Here is a 12,500-nt window from a genome sequence, read left to right as displayed (position 1 = left end):
GTTGCCATTCAAAAGAATTAAGAATATTTTATCTATTCCTTTATAGTTTATCAACAGCCCTGTCACCCGCCATCCGACGCGTGAACTGCACTACTTAGCCGACTAGGCAAGATTATAGCAGAAAGAATTGGCTGGAGGCCAGTCGGTCTTCATGGACATAGCACCTCCTTTTGTTACCGAACACCGATTTCCTCAATATTCGGATAATTTTTTTATATCACATCGAAACAACGATGGGAAACTCTGCATCTAGACAGAAATTCAACGTGTGGGTAACCCTGGAGCGAGGCTCCTCCCTGGTGGACTCCATCAAGCTCTCGTGCGAGGACTCCACCTGCTGCCTGAAGAGGAGGCGTACGGTCGCCTCCGTCAAGCTCCCCGTGGAAAGCTGGTCTTGCGTCGCAGGGATTCAAGGTTGCCACGCCGAGGGTGAGCTGCGTGTGCCCTTGGCGAAGCTGTGCAAGAAAGACGGCAACGCGGCCGTCAGGGTGCAATGCACCTCGCTCCGGAAGCCAGTCTTCACCTCTTCCATGCCGCTGGCCTGGCTGCTGGACAACATCAGCGGCCTCCACTTCTCTCTCTTCTGTGACGACGGGCCTGCCTTCACCAGCCTCCGGTGCAACGGGAGGCGGTGTGGCGATGCTGTCCGGGCGGTGAGCCCTGCACCGCGAGCGGCCACTGACGGGGTGGCCAGGACCGATGAAGCTGATGCATGGGCAGCCTTTGAAGTGACGACCCATGATGACTGGGCCATGGAGGCTGATGATTCATGGGCAGCCCCAGACTTGGTGACCTCCGCTGCTATGGTCGAGGCTGATGATTCATGGGCAGCCTTTGAAGCAATGACCCGTGATGACTGGTCCGTGGAGGCTGATGATTCATGGGCAGCCCCAGACTTGGTGACATCCGCTGCTATGGTCGAGGCTGATGATTCATGGGCAGCCTTTGAAGCAATGACCCGTGATGACTGGTCCGTGGAGGCTGATGATTCATGGGCAGCCCCAGACTTGGTGACATCCGCTGCTATGGTCGAGGCTGATGATTCATGGGCAGCCTTTGAAGCAATGACCCATGATGACTGGTCCGTGGAGGCTGATGATTCATGGGCAGCCCCAGACTTGGTGACCTCCGCTGCTATGGTCGAGGCTGATGATTCATGGGCAGCCTTTGAAGCAATGACCCGTGATGACTGGTCCGTGGAGGCTGATGATTCATGGTCAGCCCCAGACTTGGTGACCTCCGCTGCTATGGTCGAGGCTGATGATTCATGGGCAGCCTTTGAAGCAATGACCCGTGATGACTGGTCCGTGGAGGCTGATGATTCATGGGCAGCCCCAGACTTGGTGACCTCCGCTGCTATGGTCGAGGCTGATGATTCATGGGCAGCCTTTGAAGCAATGACCCGTGATGACTGGTCCGTGGAGGCTGATGATTCATGGACATCCGCCGAATTGGTGACCGCCATCACCGATGAGGGTGATGTTCCATGGGCACTCTTTGAAGTGACGACCCGTGATGACTCGTCTGATGAGGCTGATGATCCATGCCCATCCGCCGAATTGGTGGCCGCCATCACCGATGAGGCTGATGATGCATGGGCAGCCTTCGAGATGATGACCAGTGATGACTGGTCCGTAGAGACTGATGCCTTCCTGGACGTCACGGCCATCTGTGCTGTCGTTGTGTAAGTTGTCTTGCTTCACCAAGCAGCCTGGTAACACACTCACCAGTGACCCCCGGCGCAGGCGCGAGCCACATCGTGAGCCACACTCCCGGGGAGCGAGACACCCTTTGGTGACCGTCGCTCTTATTACACCTTCAGGGGAGGAGCTCCAGCTGTATTTCTTATCTTATCAATGAAAACCTTCACAATAAAACTATTCTCCTACTAATGAATTTACCTTACCTATTAATAATAGTGTGCCTATCACAGTGAAATTCACCACATGCACGACTGCCAAGCCTCTTCCATTCGTCTACCATTCTATTAGCAAACCAATTCCTGCCTGCGTGTTTAACAAATCTATATTGATCTAACGACCCATGGCTAAGAGTGCATGCCCTTTTACGAGCAGACCCTCATCAGAGGCCGTCACCCACCTATAAACTTTAATGAAGTCTACTCGCATCGTCCGCCTTTCCAGAGAATGCAAATTTAGACGTTAAGGGCAACCCTTTTTACGGCACGCGTTCCTGTGCTCACCAGTTACGGTCATATTGTACATTACTCCTTTTTAAATACATTGGAATACAGTACAAGAAAACTGCTGCTACTACTACTACTGCTACTACATTTATTTATTTATTTTTTTACATCTTGGCCTACGGTGCCGGTAGGCTTTCTTTGGGGGCCTGGTGGTCGGCTCGAGCCCACCGTGGCTCAGGCAAGTGTTTATAGTGACGCCATCTATTCTTGCCTCATGCTGCCTCCCGAGCTCATTCTTGATTTCCCTTTGACAGTTCCTCTAGACTCTTAGACCATAGCCACGGAAAAACTCAGCACAACGCCCATACTCCAAGTTCCAACTACGTGTTTCCAGACCTCATTCCTATGATATCAACTTTCCACGAGGCACTTCACTAGATGATGAACACCTCTAAGAATTATCCGTATATCTCATATTTACTGTATATAATAATGATCCAACAATCTGATATCCACTGTTAGTAATAATATGACGCAAATGTGCAAAGCAAAAAAAGTAATTGGATGTACAGTACTATATGTGGAATTCAAAGAAGGTGAAAAACTATAAAACCTGCCGTCGAGTAGTAAAGGAGAACTTTGTATTTAGCGAAGAAAGACTGAGTACAACATGGCGAGGCATAGGCTAATACTAGTTGAAATACTACTACTATATACGACGATGATGATAATAGTAATAATAATAATAATAATAATAGAGTAAGTAGGTATTGGATGTCTTCTGGTCTCATTAGTAACAATCCAGGGGTGTAGTAGGAAGAGAGGCAATTAAAATTAAGAAATCGCAATGGACGGACACGGGATAAAGGGAACAGATATGGAAGGAAAGAGTACTTACGCGACACACCGGGAAATAACTAATGTATGAAGAACCCAAGGCATGTTATCCACGCATTATGCAGGAAATAAAAGTTAAGCACGGATATTTTTTCTTACTTATCAAGATTTATTTGCGAATAGTTGCCATTCAAAAGAATTAAGAATATTTTATCTATTTTAATTTTCTATTTTAATTATCTATTTCAATCTAACATTCTATAGGGGAAGGAGGAAGGAGAAAGAAGGAAGATGTGTATGGGGGAATGAAAGATATGGTAGGAGGAGGAGGAGGTAGGGGATGAGAAATAAGGAACGTGGATGGAATGGTATAGTAAGGGAAGGAAGGAGAAAGGGGGAGGAAGGAGGCATAAGAAGTGGATGGAATAGTGGAGGGGGGAAGGAGAGCAGGAGAGAACACAATCAATTTTTCATTATTACGCACTAATGAGAGAAGAAAGGAAGGAGCGTTGGGAGGAAGGTGAAGGGAGGAAGGAGAGGGGGGAGGTAGGTGAAGGAAGGAAGGAAGGAGAGGGGGGAGGTAGGTGAAGGAAGGAAGGAAGGGGAGGGAGGAGCAGGGGAGGGGAGGGAAAAGGGGAAGAGGAAGAAGCTAGATGAGCCGAGTAGGGGAGAGAATGAGAAGGGAGGAAAAGTATAAGGGAGGGCAGGGGAGAGGAGGAAAAATGACTCGGCTAGTGCGGAGGAGGGAGGAAGAGGAAGATAAAGGAAAGGAAAGGAGAGATGTGAAGGAGAAGATAAGAGAGAAAATACAGGAAGGATTGCGGAGAGGAAAAACAGGGAAACAAAATAGGGAGGAAAGGGAGATAGGGAGGAAAGAAAGGGAGGGAAAGCGCAAAGGAAAACGGAACAAGAAAGAAAGAAAGTGAGGAAGAAGAGAGAGGGAGGGAAACGCAGAGGAAAACAAAGTAAACGAAGAAAGGAAGGAAGAGGGAAGGAAAAGGAAAAGGGGAAATAGGAAAGAAAGGACATAGTGGAGGAAGGGAGAGAAACCAAGAGAGAGAGAGAGAGAGAGAGAGAGAGAGAGAGAGAGAGAGAGAGAGAGAGAGAGAGAGAGAGAGAGAGAGAGAGAGAGAGGGGGGAGGGGCTGCAGACTACGGATCATGACCTCTGCGCACTCTCCGACACACTACTCATTGCCGCATTCCGAGTAGTGTTTACGAGAAGCCGATATTGCCTTGACCGAGTTTCCTTGTAGCTAGGCGTGGAGAGAAAGAGAGAGAGAGAGAGAGAGAGAGAGAGAGAGAGAGAGAGAGAGAGAGAGAGAGAGAGAGAGAGAGAGAGAGAGAGAGAGAGAGAGAGAGAGAGAGAGAGAGAGAGAGAGAGAGAGAGAGAGGGGGACATGGGTGATGGAGGAGAGAGAAAAGGAAAAGGGAGAAAGAGGAAAGGAGAGAGAGAGAAGAGAGGAGAGAGAGAGAGAGAGAGAGAGAGAGAGAGAGAGAGAGAGAGAGAGAGAGAGAGAGAGAGAGAGAGAGAGAGAGAGAGAGAGAGAGAGAGAGAGAGAGAGAGAGAGAGAGAGAGAGAGAGAGAGAGAGAGAGAGAGAGAGAGAGAGAGAGAGGAAATACAGTAAGTGATGGAGAGCGAGAAAAGGAAAGAGGGAACGAGGAAAGAGGGAATAAGAGAGGGAGAGAGTAGCCGACAGAGAGAGAGAGAGAGAGAGAGAGAGAGAGAGAGAGAGAGAGAGAGAGAGAGAGAGAGAGAGAGAGAGAGAGAGAGAGAGAGAGAGAGAGAGAGAGAGAGAGAGAGAGAGAGAGAGAGAGAGAGAGAGAGAGAGAGAGAGAGAGAGAGAGAGAGATAACGTTGAAAAGGAGTAACAGAGTGGAATGATCTGTTATTTATGTTGTTGTTGGCGTTATTTTTCTCCTGTTTTTGCAGAGAGAGAGAGAGAGAGAGAGAGAGAGAGAGAGAGAGAGAGAGAGAGAGAGAGAGAGAGAGAGAGAGAGAGAGAGAGAGAGAGAGATCGCAAAGTTTTAATTCACTTAACTCGAGTTTCTCTGAGAGTCACACGTTGAGAGAGAAAAGAAAGAAAGATACGAAAGAAAAAAAAATACTTGAGTAAATGAGTGAATACGAGAGAGAGAGAGAGAGAGAGAGAGAGAGAGAGAGAGAGAGAGAGAGAGAGAGAGAGAGAGAGAGAGAGAGAGAGAGAGAGAGAGAGAGAGAGAGAGAGAGAGAGAGAGAGAGAGAGTGGAATTAGGGAGAGACAGGCGTGTTATTGTTGTTGTTGTTGTTGTTGTTGTTGCTCATTTAGGTGTTTATGTATTCTTCTTTTCTTTCCTATTTATCTTTCCTTTTTCCATTCTCTGCTTTATTTTCCTTTCCCAATCTTTCCTTCTTTTCCTCTCTCTCCTTTTCTTCCTTCCCTCCTTCTTTTCTTTGTCTTCTTTTCCTATCCTCTTTCCTTCCCTCTCCTCATCTTTCTCCTTTCCCCTCCTTCCTTCCTCTCTTCCTTAGCCTTTCTTTTTCTCCTCCTATTCTCTCTTTCCTTTACTCTCTCTGTATCCTTTCCTCCCCTCCTCTTTCTTTTCCCCTCTTCCTTCCCTTTTTCTTTCTTTCCTTCCTTAGCCCTTTCCTCCTCTTCTTCTTCTTCTCCTCCTCCATTCAAGTTAATCCTTAATCTTTGTCTTCTTCTCTTATCCTCTTTCTATCTCTCTCCTCCCCTCCTTCCTTCTTTTCTTTTTCTCCTCCTATTCTCTTTTTCCTCTTCTCTCTCTCAATCCTTCCCTCTCCTCCTCTTCCTTCTTTCCTGTTTCCTTTCCTTCCTTAGCCCTTTCTTCCTCTTCTCCTCCTCCTCCACTTAAGTTAATCCTATCCTTGTGTCGCTATTCCCCTCCTTCTTTGCCTCCTCTCCACTTTTTATTCCACTTTTTTCTTTTTCCTCTCTCCACATTTTCCTCTTTCGTCCCACTCGTCCACTTTCCTTCTTGTCACTTTCGCTTTACGACGCCTCCTTCCTCCCTCATGTTCCTTTTACCTCCTTCTCTCCTCTTATCTCTTCCTCTCTTTCTCTTTCTCTTTTTCTCCTCCTCCCTGTTTCTCTCCATCTGACTTCTCTTCTTCATTTCTCTTCTTCCTCTCGCTTCTTACTTTCTGATCCTTGTTTTTTCTCTTCTCTCCTCCTTCCTCTTCTCTTCCCTTCCCTTCTCTTCTCTTCTCTTCCCTTTTCTTTTCTTTTCTTTTCTTGTCTTGTCTTGTCTTGTCTTCTCTCTCTCCTGATTTCCCTTTCGCATGTCTTCTCTTTATTTGCGTTCTGTCTGTTGTTGTTTTCTTTCTTTTTCATTTATTTTCTTTCTTCCTTCATCATCTTTCTGCGTCTTTATTTATCCTACGCACGCATCATCTCTCCCTCCTTCTCTCCTCTTTCTCTCTCTCTCTTTATCTCATTTCCTCTCCCTTCACTTTTTTTTCTTTTATCTCTCCCTCTCTCTCTCTTTCTCCCTCCCTCCATTCCTATTAAACCTTCCATCCTTACTTTCTATCTCTCTTCCTTCTTCCCTCCACCTTACCTCTTTCTCCCTCCTTCCCTCCCTCTCCCTCTCTCCTTCACATTCTCTCTTTTTTCTTTCTTTCTCCTTCTTTCTCTCACTCTATCTCACTTTCTTTCGTGCACTCAATCTCTCTTTCTTTCTCCTTTCTCTCACTCCATTGCACTTTCCTTTAATTTAATCTTCCTCCTATTTATTGTCTTTTTCCTATCCACGCATTTCCTACCTCTCGTAACATATATCTTCCTCCTCCTCCTCCTCCTCCCTTCATCTTCTTTACTTCTCTCTCTCTCTCTCTCACTATCTTACTTTCCTTTCTTCTTTCTATTTATTTTCTCTCATTTATCTTCACATTCCTTTCCTCTCGTAACATCTATTCTCCTCCTCCTCCTCCTCCTCCTCCTCCTCCTCCTCTTCCTTCCTCCTTACCTCGCATTCTGTGATAGGCTCTCCAACCACCATCCCAGCCAGCATCACCACCGCCACCACCACCAGCGCCATCTTGTTCATCCTTCGGGGGGGGGGTCGGGGGGAGTCCTTCAGGGGTATCCTTCGGGGGTCCTTTGGGAGGAGAGTCCTTCGGAAGAGTCCTTAAGTTGATCCCAGGATACTCTCGCGTTGATGGTGCCTGCAAGGTAAATATTGGATGAGAGAGAGAGAGAGAGAGAGAGAGAGAGAGAGAGAGAGAGAGAGAGAGAGAGAGAGAGAGAGAGAGAGAGAGAGAGAGAGAGAGAGAGAGAGAGAGAGAGAGAGAGAGAGAGAGAGAGAGAGAGAGAGAGAGAAGAGGAAGGAGAGTAAAATGCAGTAATATATTGAAGAAATGAAGAAAAATTAATAAAAGAGAAAAACAGCAAAAACAACAGCAATAACAACAACAACAACAACAGATAAAACGTAAATAAAGAAAAGACATGCGAAAGGGTAATCAGAGAGAGAGAGAGAGAGAGAGAGAGAGAGAGAGAGAGAGAGAGAGAGAGAGAGAGAGAGAGAGAGAGAGAGAGAGAGAGAGAGAGAGAGAGAGAGAGAGAGAGAGAGAGAGAGAGAGAGAGAGAGAGAGAGAGGAAATAATTATCTTCTCCATGCCTCCTCTCTTTTTTTTTTCTCTCTCTCTCAATCTTTTTCTCTTCTCTCCAAGACACACAAATTATGCTTATCTCCTCCTCCTCCTCCTTCTCCTCCTCCTCCTCCTCCTCCTCCTCCTCCTCCTCCTCCTCCTCCTCCTCCTCCTCCTCCTCCTCCTCACTCTATCATTGTCATTGTTTTTATTTTCTTCCTGACTTTTTTCTTTATCTCCTTCACTTATCTTCCTTCGCCATTATCTCTCCTCCTCCTTCTCCTCCTCCTCCTTCTCTTCCTCCTTCTGTATATCTTTTTCCTCCATCCCTCTCTTCTCATAACGTCTTCCTTCTCTTCCTTTACTTCTTCCTCCTCCTCCTCCTTCGCATCCTCCTTCACCCTTACCTTCATCTCCTTCACACGTAGCCTTGGGTAATTATGGAACAAGGGAGGGAATTAGGAAGGAAGGGAGGGAGGGGAGGGAGGTAAGGAGAGAAGGAGGGAAGGTGAGAGAAGACGAAGCAGAATCAGGATGGATGAAGTGAAATAGTAGGAAGACCAAGAGGAGGAGGAGGAGGAGGAGGAGGAGGAGGAGGAGACAGATGGTGAGGACAGATAGAGTGCCGAGTGTGGAAAGAAGGAAGAGGAAAAGGAAAACGAGAAAGAGGAGGAGGAGAAGGAAGAAGGAGAATAACAGAGAGAGAGAGGAGGAGGAGAGAGAGAGAGAAGAAGGAGAGAGAGAGAGAGAGAGAGAGAGAGAGAGAGAGAGAGAGAGAGAGAGAGAGAGAGAGAGAGAGAGAGAGAGAGAGAGAGAGAGAGAGAGAGAGAGAGAGAGAGAGAGAGAGAGAGAGAGAGAGAGAGAGAGAGAGAGAGAGAGAGAGAGATAACAGTATTCCCCTAAACAAATTATGAACGTGACAGTCCGCGGTTTTGTCAGTAATTTCAGAAACACACGAACTGAATCCCAGTGAAATTATTAGATTACGCTCTCTCTCTCTCTCTCTCTCTCTCTCTCTCTCTCTCTCTCTCTCTCTCTCTCTCTAAGCTACTCTCTTCCTCACTTATTTCCTCTTTCTCTCTCTCACTCTCTCCTAAAAATCACTAACTAACGAATTTTAGGTGTATACTTCAGAGAGCTGTTTTTCTTAAAAAATAAAAAATATTAACCAGAAATACAGCCTAACTAACTAACCTAATATATTGTGCATAGTTCACCTTGTTGCAGCCCATTCCCAGCAGCCCTTACGATAAATTTCAGTACCTCGGAGTGTGCTAGGCTGTCTCTTCCCAGGTTAAGAAAGTTTGCGTCGCGCCGTGAGAGGCAACGCAAGGGAGACGGAGGGAGAGAAAAAAAGTTGTCTGATTCAGTTTGGTATTCTTAAACGCTTCCGCTTCTAACATCAACTATTTCCAAGGGTCAGAAAGGAGACCAACCGAGTTCTAATGAGTGTTCTTGTGGGTTCATGGCTCAGAAGAAGGGTCAAACTACCACCAGGCTCAAAAATCTACCCCTGGAAATGCCCCAAATCTCCTTCGAAAGCCTTGTCAAATATCTGTGCTTCGGCCCCGATATGTATAAGAATACGGCTTGGGTTCGTATTACAAGACATTTACCCGCCCAAAAACACATATTTAACAAGGCTTTCGTAGACGTGGTGGGAATTTCCAGTAGTAGTTTTATGACCTTGGTGGTAGTGTGAACCCTCCTCTGTACCGCGAACCTCAAGAAACACTCATTAGAACCCGACTGACCCCCTCTTTGACCTTTAGAAATAGCTGATGTGATATGCAAAGTGTCTTGTAATGGGGTCGTATTACAAAGACATTTCGCCGCCCAAGAACACATATTTGACAAGGCTTTCGTAGACGTGGGCATATCCGGGAGTAGTTTTATGACCCTGTTGCTAGTCTGACCCTTCCTCTGTACCATAAACCTCAAGAAACACTCATTAGAACCCGACTGACCCCCTCTTTGACCTTTAGAAATAGCTGATGTGATATGCAAAGTGTCTTGTAATAATCAGAAGCGAGTAATGGGGGAGTGAGGGGAGGGGAGGGGAGGGAGTCATGGAGTTGCATTATCAGTCCTCGTGTGCTCTTGTGAGGCGTCTCCTGCATCGTCACCGCCTTCCTCTGCTCACGGCCGGGACAACAGTGGGAGGGGGGGAGGTAAGAGGGGGGGGGAGGGGTGAAGCGTGACATTACTAAGGCCTGAATGCACTTGAAGGAAGGAGGAGGAAGAGGAGAAGGAGGAGGAGGAGGAGGAGGAGGAGGAGGAGGAGGAAGAGGAGAGGTGGAGATATACGAAGAGGAAGAAAACGAAGAAGGAAATGAGAAAATGAAAATAATAAAGGAAGAGGAAGAAGAGGAGGAAGAAAAAAAAGAGAGAGAAAGAGAAAAAGATGAGGAAAAAAGAAAGAGAAAGAGGAATAGGAGGAGGAGGAAGAGGAAAAGGAAGAAAAAAAAGAGAAATAAATGAAAAAGAAAGAGCAAGGGAAAGAAAAAGAAAAAGAAAGAGAAGGTGAAGGAGGAAGAAGAAGAGAGAGGAGGAGGAGGAGGAGGAGGAGGAGGAGGAGGAGGAGGAGCACAGTGATAGTTCCTTGAGACGGCAACAGAGGGCCAGGGGGGTGCTTGTGAAGGGGGAGGGGGAGGAGGAGAGAGAGAGAGAGAGAGAGAGAGAGAGAGAGAGAGAGAGAGAGAGAGAGAGAGAGAGAGAGAGAGAGAGAGAGAGAGAGAGAGAGAGAGAGAGAGAGAGAGAGAAGGCGGGGGGGGGGGTGTTGGGGGGAGGTATTCAAACAGCGATCGACAGAGGCCTTAGACTTTCCACCCTTCAAACTTTAGTCGACAAGAGAACAGAGGAAGGGAGACGTGCGTGGGCGGCGAGGCGTGACCGGAGGAGAGGGAGAGAGAGAAGGAAGGTGAGAATGAAGGAGGGAGAGACGGAGGAAAGAATGGAGAAAGGGAAGGGAATAAGGGAATAAGTTAAGCAGAGGAAATAAGAGAGAGAAGATAGGAATAAAGGAGAGAGAGAGAGAGAGAGAGAGAGAGAGAGAGAGAGAGTAGAATAAGTGAGAGATTAAATAATAGAAGGAAAAAGGAATTAGCCGAGTCATAAAGGAAATTAGTGAGAGAGAGAGAGAGAGAGAGAGAGAGAGAGAGAGAGAGAGAGAGAGAGAGAGAGAGAGAGAGAGAGAGAGAGAGAGAGAGAGAGAGAGAACCGAGTAACGATATTGAACATGTCAGAACGTGTCCAGAAATCTCTCTCTCTCTTTGTTACTGTCTATCAATTTATTTCATCTTTCTTTCCTTTCTTCTAGCCTTCCGTTTCCTCCCTCCCTCCCTCCTTCCTTCCTTCCTTCCTTCCATTCATCTCTTTCCTTTCTCCTTTCCTCCCTTCTCTTCCTTGCCATTTCTCCATCTATCTATATCTGTCTCTATCTATCACTCTATCTGGTTTCTCTCTCTCTCTCCGTCACCTCTCCCCTCAGGTTAATTAGCGCGCCATACACACCTGTTGAGCGCACTAACGAGGCCTTGACAAGCACAACAACAGGCGCGGAAGCACTCAAAGAAGCGCCTAAAGGTTGGGGTGCGATGGGGCCTTATTATAACAGGTGTTTTCCCTAATTAACGTGCCGCACCTGCCCTCTCATCTTACCTTACCTTACTCCACTTGCCCTTCCACCGCCTCCCCCCCACCCACCCCTGGAGTTTGTCGTTGGTGGTTCGCTTCCTGTTTTATGCTAATTTTCATTGCTTGTTTATTTATGTTACCTGTGTGTGTGTTTGTGTTTGTTTCTTTGTTTGTGTGTGAGAGAGAGTGAGAGACAGACAGACAGAGACAGAGATTTTAACTATACAAACCTCTTTCCCTCCTCACTCACTTTGGTTTAGTATTTGTTTTCTCTCTCTCTCTCTCTCTCTCTCTCTCTCTCTCTCTTCTCTTCATTTCAGTTGCTATAGTCATAACCTTATCATTACGTTATCTCTTAGTCTAGGAACCAACTGCGTATTCACTCCGAGTCCTTATATATATTTTTGAGGGTTTTATTTTTTCCTGGCTCCTCCTTCCTTTGCAAAACATCCAAACCTTCTCTCCATATTATTTTTTTTCTGCAATCCTCTCTTTCCTCTCTCTCAATCCGTCCCTCCCTTCTTCTCTTTCTCTCTCCTCCCTCCCCTCTCCTCTCCTTCCTTAGCCCTTTCTACTTCTTTTCTCCTCCTTGCCTCTCTTTCTTTTCAATCCGTCCCTCCCTTCTTCTCTTCCTCTCTCCTCCCTCCCATCTCCTTTCCTTCCTTAGCCCTTTCTACGTCTTTTCTCCTCCTATCCTCTCTTTCCTCTCAGTTCTTCCCTCCCTTCTTCTCTTCCTCTCTCCTCCCTCCCCTTTCCCCTCCTTCCTTTGCCCTTTCTACTTCTTTTCTCCTCCTATCCTCTCTTTCCTTTACTCTCCTTTTTTTCCCTCTCCTCTTCTCCAGTCCTTTCATTTTTGTCAGCACACACTTCTTCAAAAATAGGATTATATATATTTCAGTGGCTTTCAATTCCTCTGGCTGTTTTCCTTGCAATAAAAAAAACTAAGCCTCCATTTTTTTATTTCATCACATACCTATTAAAAAATCGGATTAGTATGTATATTTTCATTTGATCTCTGGTTCATCTCCTTCCCAAAAATATAATCCAAACATCCATTTATATTTTTTTCATTGTCGTCAAGTAGCTCGCCATGAATAGCACATTGAATGGCAGACGGCGGAGGGCATACAGCTCTTATTAGTATTGCCAAGAGGTCTGCAAATGACTCGTGAAGAGGGCTATGCTGAAAATATAATTGGATCGCTGTAGTAATGCTGAAAATATGATTGGATCGCTCTATTAATCCTGAAAATATGACTGGATGCTAATGCTGTTTATCGTAAG

General features: G+C 46.3%; 2 protein-coding genes across 3 annotated transcripts in view; both read right to left on the bottom strand.

The window, feature by feature from the left end:
• The window catches only part of LOC127007687 (integumentary mucin C.1-like), an 81,599-nt gene that overhangs the window by 59,756 nt on the left and 9,343 nt on the right, over nucleotides 1–12,500 (bottom strand). Inside the window, exon 2 of the mRNA XM_050878906.1 lies at nucleotides 6,956–7,154. Within this exon, the coding sequence (XP_050734863.1) occupies nucleotides 6,956–7,036 (81 nt within the window). The 5' untranslated portion in view covers nucleotides 7,037–7,154. The remainder of the gene's footprint in view (nucleotides 1–6,955; nucleotides 7,155–12,500) is intronic.
• LOC127007686 (mucin-20-like) lies at nucleotides 27–2,089 on the bottom strand. 2 transcript variants are annotated; one of them, XM_050878904.1, is made up of 3 exons: nucleotides 1,238–2,014; nucleotides 1,016–1,126; nucleotides 207–793 (listed from the first exon to the last, which is right to left on the bottom strand). In XM_050878904.1, the coding sequence occupies exons 1-3, from the start codon at nucleotides 1,667–1,669 to the stop codon at nucleotides 410–412; spliced, it is 927 nt and encodes a 308-aa protein (XP_050734861.1). In that variant the 5' UTR covers nucleotides 1,670–2,014; the 3' UTR covers nucleotides 207–409. The 2 variants fall into 2 exon arrangements, with proteins under 2 accessions (XP_050734862.1, XP_050734861.1); XM_050878905.1 differs by lacking the exon at nucleotides 1,016–1,126 and having other exon boundaries at nucleotides 27–793; nucleotides 1,238–2,089.

Source organism: Eriocheir sinensis, chromosome 36 (genome assembly GCF_024679095.1).
Source record: "Eriocheir sinensis breed Jianghai 21 chromosome 36, ASM2467909v1, whole genome shotgun sequence".
Classification (NCBI taxonomy): domain Eukaryota; kingdom Metazoa; phylum Arthropoda; class Malacostraca; order Decapoda; family Varunidae; genus Eriocheir; species Eriocheir sinensis.
Note: the sequence above shows the minus strand (reverse complement) of the source record. Positions and strands in the feature narration are given on the sequence as shown.

Bases quoted from the DNA above. Each gene is read 5' to 3' on its own strand.
- LOC127007686 (XM_050878904.1), bottom strand. From the start codon at position 1,669: ATGGCCGTGACGTCCAGGAAGGCATCAGTCTCTACGGACCAGTCATCA. The intron at 1,127-1,237 runs GTCACCAAGTCT...ATAGCAGCGGAG, and splicing joins CCTCGACCATAGCAGCGGAG to GTCACCAAGTCTGGGGCTGC. The intron at 794-1,015 runs GTCACCAAGTCT...ATAGCAGCGGAG, and splicing joins CCTCGACCATAGCAGCGGAT to GTCACCAAGTCTGGGGCTGC.